Source organism: Pelodiscus sinensis, chromosome 2, assembly GCF_049634645.1.
Source record: "Pelodiscus sinensis isolate JC-2024 chromosome 2, ASM4963464v1, whole genome shotgun sequence".
In the NCBI taxonomy this organism is placed as follows: Eukaryota; Metazoa; Chordata; order Testudines; family Trionychidae; genus Pelodiscus; species Pelodiscus sinensis.
Genome location: NC_134712.1, coordinates 118691910 through 118711528, shown reverse-complemented (window position 1 = coordinate 118711528; position 19619 = coordinate 118691910). Strand labels below are relative to the sequence as shown.

The following is a 19619-nucleotide window of genomic DNA, read 5'->3' as shown; positions in this document are numbered from 1 at the left end:
AGGGCGGGACACCGGCAAACACCAGGATGCTGGCGTGACGTGACATCGTGACATCATGGCTGGCGACAGCTGGGTTAAAAAAGGCTCCGGCAGCCCTGCAAACTGGAAGGCAGAAGCCAGGGAGGGGAGAAAAATAGGGGGAAGGGGCTTGTGCTAAGAGGAGGTCCGGAGGGGGGCAGGTCAGGAGGAGAAAGGAGAAGGCACCAATGGACGAGTGCAGGAGGGACAAATGCCAGGGGGCCAAGTGGAGACTAAGGAAAAGGGCAGGAGGGGAGGTGTCAGTGAGAGGGAGGGGGGGACAGGGTGATGCTAGGAGAGGAGAGGGTAAGGGCATTGAAGCTAGAGGGGAGAGGTGCTGGGAGAAGGCTTGAAAGAAGGGGTGGGCATGAGGAAGGAGGGGATGTGTGAGGGCACAGAGGCCTGAGGGGAACAGGGGCAGAGGGTGGTGAGGGGGTGGGCATCAGGGGGCAGGAACAGTGAGGGAAGGGGGAGGCACCAGGAGGGTGCAAGTGCCAGGGGATTCTGGGTGTGAAGCAGAAGGGTGGGGGAGGGACCAGAGGAGAGAGGCAGGGCAAGTGTGTAGAGGGAGGTGTTAGGAGAGGGGATGAGGAAGGGGGGCTCACATGATCAGAGTGGGGCTACTGGAGGAGTGGGCACAGGGGGGAGAGAAGGGCTGGTGGATGGGGGCAGGTCTCAGGAAGGCTGAGGGCAGTGAGAAGGGCAGGAGTCAGGAAAGCAGAAAAGGATGAGGGGTTGGGGGGCAGCAGGCACCAGGGGAGCTGATGGAGCAAGAGGAGGAGACATGGCAGCAGAGGGAAAAGGTAGAGGTTTATAAGATACTTATTAATAACTTGGGTGCCACAGTGGCACATCCAAACAAGACACATGAACTCAATACTGGTGCACAACACAATTAATTCTGCTCATGGGAGGAAACTCTTAGAGGGACCACTTCCCCCATCCTCTCTGCCCCCGAGTTAATGTCACACACATTGGGTTAATGCAATTGCAGGATAGTTGCATGAGGAGGTTTGGTGGGGGCCAAACTAATCACTATTGGTAGGAGGATGGTGGGAAAAGTCCTTAGAGGGGCATCACATGAAACCTTTTACTTCTGGTCTTGTGTCCATCTTGCCCCGAGAGTGTTACCTCCAGAGGCATGGCTAATGGGAGTCGGGGAGTGTGGCTAACGGGGGTCAGGGACATGGTTAACAGGGGTCAGAGGTGTGGCTAATGGGGATCAAAGAGTACATTTTAAAAAACTTTGAGTGCACACCCTAATGAAATGTTGTCAGCCAACGGTCAGGGCAGTGAGTCCCTTAAGACCGGCTGAAGTTCTTTTAAATTGTGCTTGGTTCTGTTACAGCAACTGAAGGAGTCAGGTTAAAGCTTAAACAGTTACTATTTATTGTTACAGGGTAAACTTAGTTGTTAAATGCTACTACTGTGTTACAGATAACACAGACACTACAAAGGACAGGACAGAAATTACACTAATAAGTCACTTACAGGTACCATGAAACCCTTTGGTTCTCTGAGCTCTTATTAAATGCATGCAAAATAGACACATAGCAGGTATATATTCTCACCCCTGCGTTCCAGACTTGGCGTGGCCAGCATCTTTCTCTCAATCCCTCGGGAAGAAGTAGGGCGAGGTTGGGCGTCCCACAGACCTCGGGAGACAATCAATACCTGCCAGCAGGTATAGATGATTGGAGCTCAAATAGGGTGGGCTGCTGAACCTCTTTTATACCCCTTGGGTCATGTAGGCTTCTTCCTGGTTTCAAGTGGCCAATTAGGAAAAATGGCTTTGAATGCCAAGTTTCCCACGAAGGGTGCAAAGCATAATTTACACCTGGGAAAATGCAGACAATTGGGCACCTCTGGTATGTGATGGGCGAAGATTCCTCTCCTGGGACAGTGCAGGCATGTCAATTACTGGTACTAGCCATCAGGGCGACGGGAGGCCCCGGGTCATCAGCTAGCCCATTTACTGTCTGGTTTCTGTTTATGGTAGAGTCAGGGACAGGCACCACACCTGTGTTCCCAGGGCATCAAAGGCTGACTGCCTTTCTGGGGGGGGGGAACAAGATGGGGTTCGTGGAAAAACAAGATGGGGTTTTGTGTCTGGCTACAAATGTGCTGAGCATGCCTATGAAAATATTGTTGTAACTTTCATTGAAGTTTTTGAGACTGCGTCAAAACGTCAAAGAATGACAAACAACGATAACCATGGCCATGATAACTGACGTAAACAAACATGCTGTCCCGGTCGTCCCACTCTCCGGTGGTGCACGCCTGCGCAGTTGCGGGGGGTGGCCGGTCCCTTTTTTGTCTGGCAAGTAGGGTTTTGCATAATTTGTCGAGCCCTGCTAATTAGAATTAGTTCTTTATTCTGTTTTTGCAAAAACTGAGTTCTTGTTGGCTAATTTGGCTATCTTTAGGTATGCATTAGGTAAAACTTTAGAAGTCATTTCCAGGTTACCTAAGCAGTCCACTTAAATTTGTTGTGGTAACATGAAGTCTTGATTTTTATTCCTTCCTCTTGGGTTGAGAGGTTAACAATAATTGATTTCTGGGCAATCAGTTAGTATTACCTAATAGTTGAGATGTGAAGTAATGTTTATAGTGTCAGAAAATTATCTGTGCTACTTTGGTGGCAGTTATTTAGGCTATTGTGACAAATATCAATCGGAGGGAGAAATTAAGAGAGTCTTGAGCATTGTGTTGATCTCTTTTTTTTTTAGATGGTATCAACTAAAGAATAAAAATAGATGTTTAAAAACAGAAAATACTTGAATGCTATTCAAATGCATGAATCTTTCATGTATCCAAATTACTATTCATATTTTATTTCTACTTTGGATTTTCAGAAGTTTCAAATACAGGTAATGGTTTGAAAATACACTGGTCTTGCATTGCATTTCAATACAAAGTATTGGTAGCCAATTGCTGATCAGGCTGAAATGTATCCTTCTGAAAGGACTTCTGAACATTCATAGAGCCTGCCACATGGCATTCCTTGCAGGACGGGACCTAAAATAATCAGTTAGGAGATCCTTCTTGGATTGGCACTCTTCATTATAATGAAACATTTAAGATACAAATAGCATGCCTAGCAGCTGTCCCACTCTGTTGATATTTGGCTATAAATAATATCAAAAAATGAGATTTCTTTGACTAAACCATAGCTAGGAAAGAACTATAACTCTAAACATTTGACTAAGAAAGCATTATACAGATTTATTCAAACCTCAATTTTTTTCTCACTACTTACAAGAAATAAATATCAATAAATCCTTGTGTTTGAACTGTGGCACTGATCCTGACATTGTGTGTATGCATTCCTACTGACTGTAGTGGGAGTTCTGAAAGAGCTCTGACAGGAGAAAGTTTTCTGGCAATAGCATCAGGATTTAACTGTTCTTCTTAATTGAAAATGAATAAACTGTACATGAGCCTTCATATCTTTAAATTAGCACTGTTTTAGAATCTGTAAAGTTAATTTGAAAGATTTTTCTGTGTACATAATATTTTTACAGAATGGAGGAAGTACAGCTTTCAAAGAAAACAGAAGACTCATCACTGACTCTTTTTTGCCCTTGTCTATTTTAAAAGCAAACATTTTAAATGCAAATGACCATGCATAAATGTTGTAAATTATTTTCTTCAAACCAAGGTTCCTATGTAATCCACAGAGGACAGCAAAACCAGCTATACAGGTACTCTAGGCAATGAAGATTAATTGAATCTTCTCACATTTTCTTATAGCGTGTTGCTGTCTTATGTGAAGTTAAGATTTCTGAAGAATTCAACTTGAGTGTTGCTAATTATTTTCTCTTTCTGGTATTGGTTGAGAAGAAAGGCAGTGCTCAGATCTTACACAACAGCCAATGTAGAAATCATTCCAGTATTATCTAGGAAAAGAAAGCAAAAATACATTATGTATTTAAACATGTATTTGTATGAAGATGTGGAACAGTAATAGGTAACCTGCATCAGGGGAATCTGACATGTTAATGACTTTGACTGTCTGCAGGTACCATCCCCTGCAGGTCCTAGAGCTTTTAGTTGTCTGTTCCCAGCCAAAGGGAGCTGCAAGGCGTGATGCCTGCAGACAATTAATATTTGCAAAATGTCACATGGTCTGCAGTCTTATTACCCTGATGGGTCAGATGTGACCTATGGACTGCAGGTTGCCCACTAAAAATGTAGGAGGCTGCTATTTATCAATGTGTTGAGACACTTTTTCATGATCAGCCCTTTTCAGTCCCTTAATTCTGAAAATAAAACTCATATGGGATTAAATCTTTTGATATATTTTCAACTGAGTGTTTTAGAAGTCTGATATAATATTGGCTTTGCTAGAAAACTTTACAAACGTGATATAAATATCTAAGCAACTAAATAAGTGGCTAGATTATCAGAGATAATGCGCTAACCTGACAATTTGGCTACTTACTTGGTTTCATAAATGTAGCTGTGGGTGCTTAACTTCAGGTTCCCAAGTATGAAATCAAAATTTTGGAGTAGTTTTAAATAACAAAATAGTCAAGTGTATGCAGCTCATGTTTTTAATCAAGTGCCTAGATGCAGACTTCTAATTGTATATACTTGGAAATATTTTAAGTATCAATAGATGTATTTGTTTCAGTGTAGGACAGGGCTGTCAAAACTCTCAGCCTGTAGACTGACACTTCTCTGCTTAATGTGCTAGCCTCCCCATCCCTTAATATTACCCTGCAAATATAATTCTTAGAAAAAATAATGTTGAAGTATGAAGCACCTCAGTTCATTTCAATGTCATGTTAATCTGAAGCTTGTTCATTTTATGGGGTTATATCTTCTTTTTTAACTGTGTATAATTATAAATAAATGAGCGAAAATGAATTTTGCTTGGTTATCACAGCTGTATGCAAAAAACTCACTTAAAGCATATAAATAAATGGTCATAAGTATCCTGTCTCTGTTTTTCTCCCACTGATTCCTATGTGCAAACTTCGTAGTGGCATCCATGACAGACTTCATGTGGATTATTGGACCGTGTTACCAGCCCATGAACCATAATAGGACTATAATTTTGTCTTCTCAATAAAATGAATATGAAGTGTGTCCCTTCCACCCCATGTTGAATGTGTGATTAAATTGTGGCATTCATCTACAAAACTATGATCTTGGTCTGGATATACAAATATATGTGAAAAGCCATGAGGCTTTTAGTATTGTTATAACTGAAGTTATTTCAGTTATAATAAAGCAGTTGATATATTTCCTTTACCCCATTTTTTTGACAGATTTAGCGAAAAAGTTGCACACATCCTCTTTTGAGAATATACACAAGTGGAGAAATATTTAAAAATACGGTTTCCATATTTAATGTCATGACTTAATCACGTTGCATTTAAAATATATTATGGCAAAGTTAAAAATATCCAATCTAGTACTGACTCTTTGAATGAGTTACATGACTTCCTGTGTTCCTCCCAGAATTAACATTTCTAAATGTTAACTCACTCCAGTATTCAAAGTGCTAAGTATTTGTTGATCCTTCATTTATTAATTTTTGAGCCACCTTGATAAAGGAAGAAATATTTTTTCTTTGATTTTTGGACATTGTTTCCAAAAGATTAAACACACTAAGGAACAAAGAAGATCGATTTAAGTATATTTTTTGAACTAACACTGTGGTGTGTGGTTCATTTGCACGTTATGGACAAACATTACACAAACAAAGCTAGAAAATTTGATACTTCTATCACAAGCCATCAATTTAACAGTTTAGAAAACTAAATTTCTTCTGTCAGTTGAGACTTCAAAAAAAAAAACTTGACTTTGCACAGAAACTATCTGAAGTTAAACATTGAATATAAGGTTCAGGCAAGGTCAGTTGTGGGTGGGAATATAGCATTGATGTTACCTAGTTTAGTTTTATCATAATGTGTCTTTGGATCAGCTCGTGTATAAATTATTCCACAGCAAAAACACACCTTTTCTCAGCATTGAAGACCATGCCTCTGATACGTGATGTTACATTTCTGGTCTCATTGATCGTGTTACAAGTGTTGGGAGTCATGCAGTGACAGTTGGCTCAGCAATCTAAAAGGAGAAGTGTCATCTCTGAAAACCACTTCTTCTGGTAATGTTGACTGGCATCAATAAAAGTTGAATCCAGTCCTCTTCAGCTAGGGATAAGTTCTTTCTTTCTGTACTGTAAAGGCTGAATAGGGGCCTTGAGGGCCCGAAGTATAGAGCAGATGAAGAAAGTAGGAAAAACCTTGGAAAAGTCACAATTTTCTCATTGTCTTTTCAGCACAAGTGATATTCCTTCTTGAGGAAGGCAAATGATTATTTTTTAAAACACTGGAAATCCCTCTCCTTGACTGCTAGATACTAGATATAGTGCCAGAAGACTTTCTCTAATGTTTCTTATTTTTGTTAGAATCCCAGGAACTTGGCTTTGTGTTTTCCCTGCTTGGAAAATGTAAAATTTTCTACTGTGCCATTGTTGCAAATCAAGTCATAGATGTTTGAGGTTTTTTTTTTAATAAATAACTATTCAAAGCAGTAGAGCTACTAACAGAAGTTTCTGCCTGTAGGATAACCACTCCTGTACAGTTGTTTTCTCACTTCTAATTGACGTGGAGAAGGATCAGCCATTTCTTAAGACTTGAAAAGGCTAAATGAAGTCTGTCTTATCCACATGCAGCAACTGTTGAACTACTCCATTCCCCACAGGAAATCTCCTCTTACCTCCACTTGTACCTTTTCACTTGTCTTCCTCCCATTAATTATATGGGAAAACACAGTAGGCCACAATTACCCAAGAAGATTTCTCACTGTTTCTCCGCTCCCCTTCATAGAAGGAAGTATAGAAGCAATGATGCGGAGAACAATTCATTCTCCCATAGTGTGCACGAAAGAATGTGACCAATGGGCAAGGATACACAACTAATTCCATCTACTATAATAACCAGCTTTCAGCAAGGTAAAGAATTAACCCCATTCCAGTGGTTTTAGATTCCTTATCAGTCTTCTATACTAGAGTAAGCTAATATCTAGATGTGTATTGATTGTTTTATCCTGTGATACCCATTCGATTTGAAAAGGTTCATTTTTATCAAATTTTTGTTTTAAAGAAAATGTAAAAGCTCCTCCAAGTTGAGATTTCTCAAATAGTAGTTGTCAGGTTGTTTACTGAGAGAGTTTCCCCCCAGCATTTAGGTCAGCCAGAAGGGTCTTCACAGATCTTCATGTATCCAGAAAAACTTAAAAAACAATGAATAATCTTGCAGCATCTTAGAGACTAACAAAAAATGTACATGGTATCAACATGATACTGACTTAAATGGGGCCTGCGTGTTGGGCACAACCCACTTCTTCAGATGTATTTAGTTTAAGGGGTCCAGTTGACAAATAAATAGCAAAGAGAGGGAATGGGGGGGAAAGAAGGAAAAAGAAGGGGAAAAAAGAGCAGAGAAATTGTCAATTGGTATCCATGCTAAATGAAGCTGATAAGAGCACTTAGTGGGTACTAAGTACCCTTTGTTTGGTTTTGTGTGTCATTTATTGTGTCATTCCATACATGTGGAATGTAGTGGGTCATCCAGCCAATGTCTTTGTTTAGACTTCTGTTGTAGGTATCAAACTTGTAAATGAAATTAAGTTCTGTAGCTTCCCTGTCAAGATGGCTTTTCAAATCGGTTTTGAAATAATATGATGACTTTGAGATCGATAAATGAGTGCCCGGGCACGTTAAAATGTTATAAATGCTATAAAAAGTGCCTGTTCACATAGTCATCAGAAAAAAAAAGGAAATAGTAAACTGGCCATGCCTCTGTTATTTATACCCACACCTCTTTGGATTTTGCAAGAGTAGATGAGGCATCCATGCTCCTTCTACCCTTATGTATAATAACCTGTCTGCACTAGAAGTGTTTGGTGATGAAAGTGCTGCCAACATTCAGAAGTCGACAAAACCGAAAACTTATCAAACATTGTTTTGCTGTTTGTCAATAGGGGAGCTAACAATATGGGTAGGCATCTCATAGTGTCTGGCATCACCTTCAGCCGCTAAGCACTGTGGGAATGTGCAATGTAGGGTCAGTCATCTTGGGAATGTGAAAAAGCCATCTTTAGCTTTCTAGCCCTCCCTAGGCTTCCAGCTTACTTTCGTGCCACTTGAATGACAGTCCTTACTGCAAGCTCCAGCATCTGCTGTGAGAAATCATGAATCCTAGAATTCTCTCCCATGTTGTGTTCTAAGTACATTGAACACCACACATCGCAGCAGAGTTACGTATGCAATTAATAGCAGAGGATACAGACTCGGATGTGGACGACAACGTGAGTGATAGGGACAGCACCAAATTGGTATTCCATTGAGCTGTCTAAGAGCTGCTGTGCACAATGAACTAGGAAAACCAGCACAGAGTGCTGGGATTGCATTGTCATGCAGGTGTAGGATTCAGATCAGTGGGTACAGAACCTTCGATGTGTAAAGCAACCTTCCTGGAGCTGTGTGCTGAGCTGGCCTCTGAACTGCTGTGCAAGGAAACACAAATGAGAGCTCCTCTCTTGATAGAAAATTGTATTTCCACTGCATCATAAAAGCTGGCGACTCCTAATTGCTATAGTTCAGCTGCAAAATCAGTTTGGAGTGGAGAAGCCTACCATTGGAGCCGTACTTACGTAAGTGTACAGGCCAATAAATCGCATTTTGCTGTGTAGGATTGTGACTCTGGGCAATATGGATGATGTAGTGGCTGGCTTTGCTGAAAAGGGCTTTCCAAACTGTGTTGGGGAAATCAATGGAATACATTCCCATTGTAGCGCCACTCCACCTTGCATCAGACTACATCATTTGGAAGGAGTGCTTCTCCATGGTGCTTCAGGCTCTTTTTGGATCACCATGAACATTTCGGACAAATGCAGAGTGGTCTGGAAAGGTGTGTGAGATGCCCGCATCTTCAGGAACAATGGCCTGCACAGAAAGCTGCATGCTGGGACTTGCTTTCCAAACCAGAAAATTACAGGGGGGACGATGAAAATACCCATAGTGATACATGGTTTACCCATTACATGCCTGGCTATTGAAGCCTTATTTGGGTCGCCTGGACAGCAGTAAGGAATGGTTCGATGATAATCTAAGCCAATACTGCGTGGTTTTTTAATGTGACTTTAGCAGGGAGACTTTTGAAAGGGAGATGGAGCTATCTCTATGGCAGGCTGGACCTTGTCAGGGATCATATTCTTAGGTGGGGATGGTTACATAACTTGTGTGTATGGGCGAGATGTTGGTCCATGTCTGTAACAATGAGACACCGTGCCTGGATGCAACAATGAGACAGTGCCTGGATGCGTAGTTTGAACATTCAGATACTCAAGCTGTCCGAGGAGCTCACAAAGTGGCCATCGATATCAAGGAGGCTCTGAGGAACCACTTTGACACTTTGACTGGCCTGATTTAGCCGCTGCTGAAACTGACCAGCGCTGACTACAGGAAGCCCGAGGCAGAGTTGCTCTGCCCCGGGCTTCCTGGAATCAGCTGCTGATCAGTTTCAGCAGCAGCTGACTTGGGGACGCTTGGGGTTCTTAAGTTGATTCTGTATGTAAGTCAGAACTGGCGGTCAGTTTCAGCAGCGGCTGAATCTGGACGCCAGTTCCGACTTACATACGGATTCAACTTAAGAACAAACCTACAGTCCCTATCTTGTACGTAACCTGGGGACTGCCTGTATTGAATAACGCAACACATCCTTGACCACATCTACATGGAAACCATTTGTAATAATCCTACAGTTGTTCAGACTGCCATTACTTTGGCTGACCTATCCCTGCTGAAGGTTAACAGGCAAACCCAGGATCATCTTCTGGATGTGAGCAGGGGGCACCCTGTTCCTTATGCAGCTAAATTCTGTGCTGCCTTGCTTCCAGCAGCACAGTAAGAGGAATGGTTTCGGGGAGAGTCATACCACTACAGTGGAGAAATGGCAGCTCTGTCATTATGGAATCTCCGTGAGAAAATTAAGTACCCCAGGAAAAGCTTTGACACCATCTCCCAGCAAGATTGTATTAATATCTCTGTGTACGTTGATGATCTGTTTGGACATAACTCAGACCCAGGCAGGGCATAGCCAGCTCACAAAAATGCAGCTTTTGGTTGCCCCACACTGCTGTCCTCCCCAGCTGCAAGAACAATTTCCTGAGTTGCCACTCTCCACCCCCTGCAATACACAGCAACTTACCTTTCTGTACAACCACCGCCCCTCCCCTGGCTGCACTAGATCAACTTGCTGTCCCATGCCTCCACAGCGCCCCTCCCTCTCCCCCTGGCTGCATTAGTGCAGCTTACTACCCTGAATGGCTGCCTCCCACACCATTTCTTTCCCCCTTTCTTCCCCCCCCCCCCATCTGCACAGCAACATACCCCGTGTCTCTTCCCTTCCTTATGCTCCACGTACACTTGCTGAGAATCCTCACAAACATTGGGGTTTGAGAACAATTTCTCACTGTCTGGTGCACTGATTGTTACCACATTGAACCTAACCTCATCCACTTCTATCTCTTCATCAATAACTTATGTCTCTGAGCTAACTCTTGTTTCTGATTCTGTACTATGGGAAGTATCCACACTGTTCTTGAGGGGTAGATATGGGATCCCCATCCAGGATTGCATTCATTTCTTTATAAAAATGGTATGTTTTGAGTGCAGCACCAGACCAGCTGTTTGCTTCCTTCGCCTTCTGGTAAGCCTACGGAGGTATCTTTATCTTGGCTCTTCATTATAGGGTGCTTAACTCAAATCCCTTCTTGTGCAAGGCTCGAGAAATGTGTCCATACGTGTCCCAGTTCTTAGAGGTCACTTGCAGCTGTGATTACATTGATTCCTCACCCCACACACTGATGAGCACCACAGAGCTTTTGGATCTTAAGTGGGAGAGCCTTTGGAGCAATAGCCACTCCTGTTTCCCTGAGAAGATGTCATGAGTACTGCTACGCAATGAGCCAGACACTCGAAAATGACTCTTTACATGGTTTCAGAGCAGCAGAGTTCAAAGGGCTGACCAGAGTGACTGATCAGGCACTGTTGAAAACATGCTAGAAGTCAATAAACTCAACAAGAAACCTACTGTATTAGACTCTTCAAGATTGTTGATAATAAAGGTGTTGGATAGGCACAAGTTCCATGTGGAGATGGAAATTTTTTGTCTCTAATTGGGCATTTGTCAGGGATTTTTTTTGTCACATTGCAATGTGAACATTCTCTGGTTTTTTTCACTAAAAATGGCGGGTTTTTTGGTGACGCAACTTGCCAGTGTAGACAAGGCCTTACTTATAATTCCCCAAGATGTACCTCATTTGGGTTAAATGTTACCTGCAGACCATTATATGTATTTAATATATGTATGCATCTCGTTACTATCCAGAGGTGAAAACCTGCATGCCACACAATCTGCCACACAAATCAAACTGTGCAAAGATAGCTTTTCCATTGTAAGGAATTGACCAATATGTACAATACTCACTATTTTATAAGTAAAATTGAGTCATTAGAGAAATTGAAAAATCAAGAGAAGTGAGCTTGCATTGTTACACTCCTATCCATCATAGCGTTTAGTCCATCAGTGTCACTTACTGAATTAGGAAAAGCTTCCATTCAAGAAATCTGATTGAAGCAGAAACTCAAGTCTCTGTGCAAAGTAGCTACAGCAGCCGTATCTTCCCATTTCTGTACTTTATTCTTGCTTGCCTTTCATTGCTTGTTAATCTAAAAATTGCTGAATGAGCGCATTTCTTTAAGACACTTCGTAAACAGACACTACTTTTTCTGTCTATCCTGCCATGAAGTTTCTTAAGCATCATTTCGAATTAGGCGGTTGTGCATTTCCAAATGGGGACTAAAGTGACAGGTCAAGGAAAGGGATTTCCAGTCCACATATTTTAAAAACTAGTTCCTTTGAGAATTAATATCAGGTTTTGAGGAAGTATCTGAAAGGAAAGAGGTTCCTATATTCTGAACAGCCTTTTTTCTTTTCATTTAATGTTTTGCAGTATGGTTTTAAATAAAAGTTTGTTCTTATGGGAATTTTATTGCTCGGAAGAGAATTCAATTTCATATTTTTCCTTTTTATTGAAAAATCCTCTTTTTAAAGGCATACTGTGCTTCATATAAATACCTTAAGGGCATGTCTGCGAATTCTTGTACCCATGTATTGTTTTGACAGTTACATTCAAATGTATGTACAAAATTGTGTGATCAGCTAATGTGAAAGGGATATGTTTTTCTCTTGACTCCATGGTGACATAATTATCTTTCCAGAATGAACTTTGTGTAACCAACTTATTTTGTTCAATTAACAAAAGTTCCTGCAGATAATGTGGATTAAACTTTGGCTATCATTGTTTTATAGTTATTATTAGAGGTGATCTTCAAATGTTAACACTAATAATCTTCAGAAGCTTCATAGTTTGTGCTGAATTCTCCAAGTAGTGAAAAGGAGGCCTATAGCAAATGATTTTCATAGGTGTCTCAACATTTTCAAGTCACTTTATAAGAAAAGCTTCAATTAAAATGTGTTGTGTAATGTGTTTTGCTCTTGTGTGGCTAGCTATATTGTTTCACTTTCTTTTGCCATTAATGAATATTTGCCCAAAGCATTTTTACTTTGTTTGGTTTTTCCTTCACCCACAATTTTTTTTAGGAATTGATCCCACTCATACTGTGTACAGCCTGCCTCCATCCTGAACCCAAAGAGAGAGATCAGCTCCTACATATACTGTTCAATTTGATCAAACGACCAGATGACGAGCAAAGGTGTGTGTGTGTTTGGCTGGGGCGAGGGGTACTTTCTTCTTTTGATAAAGAAGCCAGTTTAATGGAAATTGGATACTCTTAGAGGGCTATTGATTGGGTTTTTTTTTCCAGTCACTTTTCATTCAGTTGACATTGTGGTAACAAACTCGTGTGGACTTTGGGACTTTCCATTTGTATGACCTGCACTTTCATGTGTAATTTATAGTTACTGAAATGTAAGAATATACTCTGCAAACTTTGGTGTAATATTTCAGTTCCTTTATGAAAAGTGAACTGAAATATTATTTAATGAAAACCAAATAAATCTAATACTTTCTGTATAAATATTAATGATATACCAGTCTTTTAAAACTTCCTCACTTACCCATCAGGACCCATAAGTCCTTAATTTGCTGACACCTAAAGCAGTTCCAGAACTTCAGAGGTTACTGTTGTCTGCTATTGCAAGACAGTTGCAGAAAACTTTAAGATCTGGTTTTGTTGGATAAAAAGTTTTTCATTTACGTGTGTGTTAATGATTTAGGATCTCATATTTTTTACTTCATTTTTCATTAAGTAGTACTCAGCAAATATAGTTCTGTGTTCTCTTTTACACTTTCTTGTTAAGATTATCCTTAAGGTTGAAAGACTGTAGTCCAGTTGGTATGTTTCTTTTCAATAGTGGAAACATTTTTCTTAATCATTAGTCTGGAATACGTCTCTTCCATTTTTTCATTAAAAAGACTTACCGTGAAGCATTTGCATCTGTCAATGCTCTTTGCTCCTGAGTCAGGTATAAATAACTATTTTCTGTATGTTTACGTAAAGATTCTCTCTGCTTTCACAACATTCTCATGTAAGAAAGGAGTTTTAGCTGTATCAGTTGTTCACATGGGTTGCTTTTGTGGAAAAACTTGCCAGCTGTCTACACTGGCCGCTTTGAATTTGTGCAAGAACACTGACTATCTAATGTAAGATTGTCAGTGTTCTTCTGCAAATACAACGACTCTCCCGTTCCGGAAAAAGCCCTCCTGCGCAAATACTTTTGCGCAAGAGGGCCAGTGTAGACAACTGAGAACCGTTTTGCACAAAAAAGCCCCGATGGTGAAAATGGCGATCGGGGCTTTCTTGCCCAAAACCGCATCTAGATTGGCACGGACGCTTTTCCGCAAAAATGTATATTAGTGCCTATGTGCAGTTAGTGGTGAGATGTTTGTTTCCCCACAAACCTGAAAATTGCTACCTATGGCGCACAGGTTCCAGTCAGTGCGAAAATCTGTATGCAAAGGGTCCTTGTTCCTTTTTACAATCTTCAGGCATATGAATTCCACTTCCAAAATGTGCAGTGCTATCAACTAAAATGTTTTGGAAGTCCCAATAAAATTTTTGGTGCTATTGTTATTCCATACTTTAATGTAAAGAGCTGCATGGTTTTGTTGTAAAATTTTAGTCATTTGTGATTCATATATTGCAGTTCTATCAAGTTGGATTTCCAGGAGCCCCTTTACAACTGTAATCAGACCTCTCTTCTCCAACTAATAAATGTGAACTGAACCAAAAATATTTTGCTTAACTTTCACATTCAGCCCTTTACTATAAAATGTAGCGTAATATCTGAAAATGCCAGGTATCAATTTTCCAGCAGAAAATTTAACAGTGCTATCCAACAAAGTGCATATCTTCACAGTAAACTTAATAAAAATTCTGATACTCAGCTGATTGGCTGATTTCTGTATTCAAATTTCAGATGTCTAATTAAATTCCAAGTCTTATCCCTACAATTTTAACATGTGTGAATCCAAATCAAAATGTTTGGCTACAAGCAGACAAGTGTTTTCCCTTCAACATTGGTTCGTAGTCAACATCTTATCCACATTTTATTTATACTGTGTCTAACAGTTTACAACCATTTGCCAATAGCCTCGTGCAAGTAGTAACAGTAAAAACCATTCAGACATAATGATCTGTTAGGTATAGTGTTCATGTGGTACTCAAAATCAATCACTGTACAGAGACCTGCAGTATACAATATCTCAGATGGGTAATGGGTGGACTTTCATAAGTGCCTTTGGGCACAGAGGGTTGGTGTATCAGGTCAGCAGGTTTAGTTCCATTTTTTTTTCTTTGGATAAAAATATATGATAAAATATGATATTGACACGCTATAGGGTGATCCCATTTGTGATTAAACTTGTTAATAGCTAGTTGAACATCAGTGAATTATATTGCATACTAACTACATAAAGTAATCGACAGAGGGTTTAACTTCATATGTTTGACCGTGTACACAATGTCCATGGATAATAAGCCCATAGGCATGTTGCCATCACATTGTATACATTCACCCCATTGGAAGAACTTGTTTTAATTTAATCGTAAGAGCATTGGGACTATATATACAAACATGTACAGGCTTTACAAAATATTTTTTAAATATCCTTATGAAAGTCATAACCAAGTTTTTCAAACTTTGAGTTTGACAATTTTAAAGTTGGTTTTGACTGCCTTTCATAGTAACTTCATAAATAAGTTCTGGAAATCCTAAAAAGTGTTTATATTTCCATCACTTTTGACATGTGCATTTACATTTCCCAGTCTCATAAGAGACTTTTAGATCTGAACTAACTTGGTTGTGAGGTTCGGAGGAGACCGAAGTGGTTTCAGGTGAACGGCCAAGTTAAAATAATAAAATAACACTTCATAATATTGACACACTTCTGACACAAAGTTCAGACCTGTCGTATTCAAGTTCTATCACAACTGCATGTTCTGATACTTCAGTAAAACTTTTCATTATTATACTCTCTTTTTATGTTGAGATTCAGCTGTCTGGTCCAAGCTGAAAGAAGGGTCAGCTGCAGACACTTGCAAAGCTACTTTGTCATCTCACAATCTTAAGATTCTTTGGGGCAAATCACTGCTACTGTACTTTTCAAACTATGGGCCACAACCCAGTACTGGGGATGTGGAAGATCAGGCACTGGGTCACCTTGCTATAGAGTCATCAACAGTGGTGCTAAAGCAGGCTTCCTGCTTGTCCTGGCACTGAGGACTGTGCTGCATCCTGGAACTGACCAGCAGGTCCAGCTCCTGTGGGGCTACGGACGCTGCCCCCACCATGAGCCTGGCTTCATACTCCCATTGGCCAGGATCCCCCTTCTCACCCTGAATCCTTTGCCCCAGGCCCACCTCAGAGTCTGCAAGTTAGAAGATGTAATTATGTTGGGTTGTAGGCATCATTTTTCTTCAGCTGGGTCATGAGAAAAACATTTGAAACCACTGTATTACTGCATCTCCTACAAATCAGTTTTGACTAGCTTAATTCTTATTTAATAATTCCTATTTTTTTTACTCTATTCCTTAACTTTGAAGGTCTGTGCCATACAGTGCAGACTAAAGAAGAAAATCAGTTTACTAGGGCAGTAGGTTTTTCCCACCATTCCTTACACCTTCCTTAGTATGTAACATTCCCATCTTGAAATCATTCTGGAGCGGTCCTCTCTTTTTTTGGAGGACTGGTTGCTGCATCATGTGTAGGTGAAAAATAACAAGCAGAAATCCTGCCTTTCAACCTTAAGGTCATATTGAGCTGCATTTAAAAGTTATCGGTATGCCATTAATTAACACCATAAACTGATGCACTCTTGGTGATTTCAGTAAATTATGTGTAAATTCACAAATAGAATGGTAATCTTACTGAAGGGATGGTATTATATCCATTCAATGCGAAGGTGTTAAAATGTACACACAATTTTTTTGAGTGCTGACATGGTTAGTAGAAATTAACATTCTATCAAGTGCAGCTGTGAACATAATCAGTATATTACTTGCCAAGTTAATAAAACCCTAATCTTATACAGCCTCTCTCTGACTTACGAACCGGTTACGGACCAAGGAATTGGTCATAACTCTGTTTATTCGTAAGTCGGACCCCATTTAGTTACACGCAACTGCGCTGTTCATAAGCACGGATCACGTTCATAACTCGGGGTCCGCCATTTTCGACAGTTTTAGTCGTAACTGCGAACGGTTGTAAGCCGACCGTTCGCAACTCGGGGACCAGCTGTACACTCAGGCAAAAACAGGCAAAATTGTAGCACGATAGTCATTTATTAAGTAGAAGTTGGAATGTCACAAGTGCTAGGTAAGGAGACTTTATAGGTTCTTTTGACTTGAATCCCCTGTGTATTCTGGATTCAGAAGTAAAAAAACAAAAACAAAACCTCCTTACTGATGTCTCACCAGGGTTCTGTCTCCTGAATTTGTTCTCATCTCCTCTTTAAGTGACAAGGAGACATGTACGCACTTTGCATAGACTCTGGTTCCATGTGGGCATCCTTAGAAAAACAGATGATTCTTGAAATCAAATATTTGAAAACATTGCATTGAGGCTCTGGTATCCCCAAGTGGTTTTTGAAGAATTTGCTTTTCCTGCTACTTTTATTGTGTATCATGAGCTAGCTTATATTGTAAAATTCAGTTTTTTGGATGTAGGTTTAACCATTCAGCTGGTAATCAAGAGCCATGGGAAGGAGGTAAAACTTAATCAAACCTTTTGCTGTAAAATGTTAAACATATAACACATTTTCAGCTCTGTAGAGGAATAGTTTTGCTTTTGTAAAGTAGGAGTATAGATAGAGCTCCATAAAGAAATTGAGATTCCTACCCTTCAAGTTTTTAAACTACAGTGATTGCATAGCAAGTTGTCTGAGTCATAGTTTTCTCAACCTTTTACTTATTTGAGTACTTCTAAAGATTTCAGATCTTTCTGATAGATAATAGGATCATTCTTTTAAAAGCTCATGAGACCAATTTTCTGTCATAGGAACTAGATTCCTTATTTTATTTGAGCTGACCATTTCAAAATACCATTTTCAAAAGTTATTAATACTTTAGTTATGAACAGTTTTTCTTTGTCAGACTTCATGCATGGTCTGACATATCAGAACAGTAGGGCTATGTCTAAACTACATTGCTCTGTCGAGAGAGGAATGTAAATGAGCCCAATCGAAGATCAAATCAAGCACGGATTGACAAATATCATGCTTCATTTGCATAATCACGCAAGAGCGCTTTTTCGAAAAAGGGTTTTTCAAAAAAGAAACTGCAGACTTGATGGGGTTCTTTTGGGGGGGGGGGGAAGACCCTTTTTCGAAAGAACCCATACTCCTGAGGGTTTTTTCAAACTCCCCCCGTCTAGGCTGTGGTTTCTTTTTTGAAAAAGCGCTCTCGCGTGGTTATACAAATGAAGCACAAGATTTGTAAATCCGCGCTTCATTTGCATTTTCAATTGGGGTCATTTACACTCTTCTTTTGACAGAGGAATGTGGTTTAGACATGCCCTAAAATATTAACTTTCTCTCAAAATTAGACAAAACAATTGCATTGTCTGCTATTAAGGTTCATCGTGCATTGAAGGCAAAAAATGTCTTTATATAGTAGTGCCTTTTTTCACTAATGCACTGATATTCTAATAGAGTAGTATTAAACTAATGTGCAGCAAGGGGGTTTAATTATTGAAAATGTATATCTTAAAATAGCCATTCAAGATCCTGTCATCTGAAGAAGTGGGTTTTGCCCACAAAAGCTCATGATACTATATATATGTTTTTTAGTCTCTAAGGTGCCACAGGACTGTGTGTTGTTTTTACAGTTACAGACTAACACAGCTACTCCTCTGAGACTAAGAACAGTTATCTCTAAATAATCCTACTGTATCTGCTTTTCTTTATTAAAAAAAAACAAAAAAAACACCCAAATAATGGAGGCATAAAATGTTTATTGTAGGAAAATATCTACAGTGTAAACAGGGTTAAAGATTTTGATCTCTTTTTCAGACAGATGATATTGACTGGTTGTGTGGCATTTGCTCGACATGTTGGACCAACGCGTGTAGAAGCTGAGCTCTTACCACAATGTTGGGAACAGGTAATTGAGTATTTCATGCTTACAAAAGGAAAACTTCAGCAGTTTATTAAGGATTTGCTTTAAACCTGCTTTTTATGCAGATTTAAAACAAGGAACTACTCACATAATGTAGAGTCATTCTGCAGATCTTATTGCCAAGAGTGTTATGAAGGCCTAAATTATAACTGGGTTCAAAAAATAATTACATAAGTTCATGGAGGATAGGTCCATGAGTGACTGTTATCCAAGATAATCAGGAAAGCAGCCTCGTTCTCTGGGTGTTCCTAAATTTTGGACTGCCAGAAGCAGTGGGCTCCCCAGGAGTGAGGCCAGGAGTTCACTGCTGCCAGCCCCACCCCCAGGGAGCACTTCAGTAACCATGTAACCACTAAAAATTGTTGCAGCTACACGATTACTGAAATACACAATATCTAACATCTCTAGCTCCAGTTGAGCCTCTCATAGAACGTACCTTACAACCCCTTACTCTGAAGACTGTCTTACTAGTGGCTATAATTTTGCCCAGGAGAGTGATTGAGCTTTCAGGCTCTTGAGGCTGATCCCCAGCATATGACATTCAATAGAATAAGGTAACGCTGAGACCTTGCATAACATTCGTTCCCAAGACTCTTGAAGTTTTATCTAAATCAGTCAATTAATGTGCCTGTATTCTTCCCAGAGCTGCCCTCTGCCCTAGAAAAGAAGAAACTGTTCATGCTAAATATATCCAGAACTTTTGCTTCATTACATCAACAAGACTAACACACTCATAATGTTACTGTTATCCTTTCTCTTTCTAGTCATAGCTAGGCACTCTAAGAATTTCTTTACAAGCACACACACAAAAAGATATCTTACTGTCTTACCTGGTGGCTATAGTGCTTTTCCCAGTGAACTTCAAGGTCTATTGCACCAGAAC

At 40.0% G+C, this 19619-nt stretch overlaps 1 protein-coding gene across 7 annotated transcripts in view; it reads left to right on the top strand.

Moving 5' to 3' along the window:
• Nucleotides 1-19619, top strand: part of RELCH (RAB11 binding and LisH domain, coiled-coil and HEAT repeat containing) — a 120790-nt gene that overhangs the window by 42953 nt on the left and 58218 nt on the right. For all 7 annotated transcript variants that reach the window (XR_012901714.1, XM_075921386.1, XM_075921385.1 and 4 more), the window contains exons 11-12: nt 12702-12814; nt 18631-18721. Coding sequence is in view for 6 of the 7 variants with exons in the window: in XM_075921386.1 (XP_075777501.1) it covers nt 12702-12814; nt 18631-18721 (204 nt within the window). In the remaining variant the exon portion in view is untranslated. The remainder of the gene's footprint in view (nt 1-12701; nt 12815-18630; nt 18722-19619) is intronic.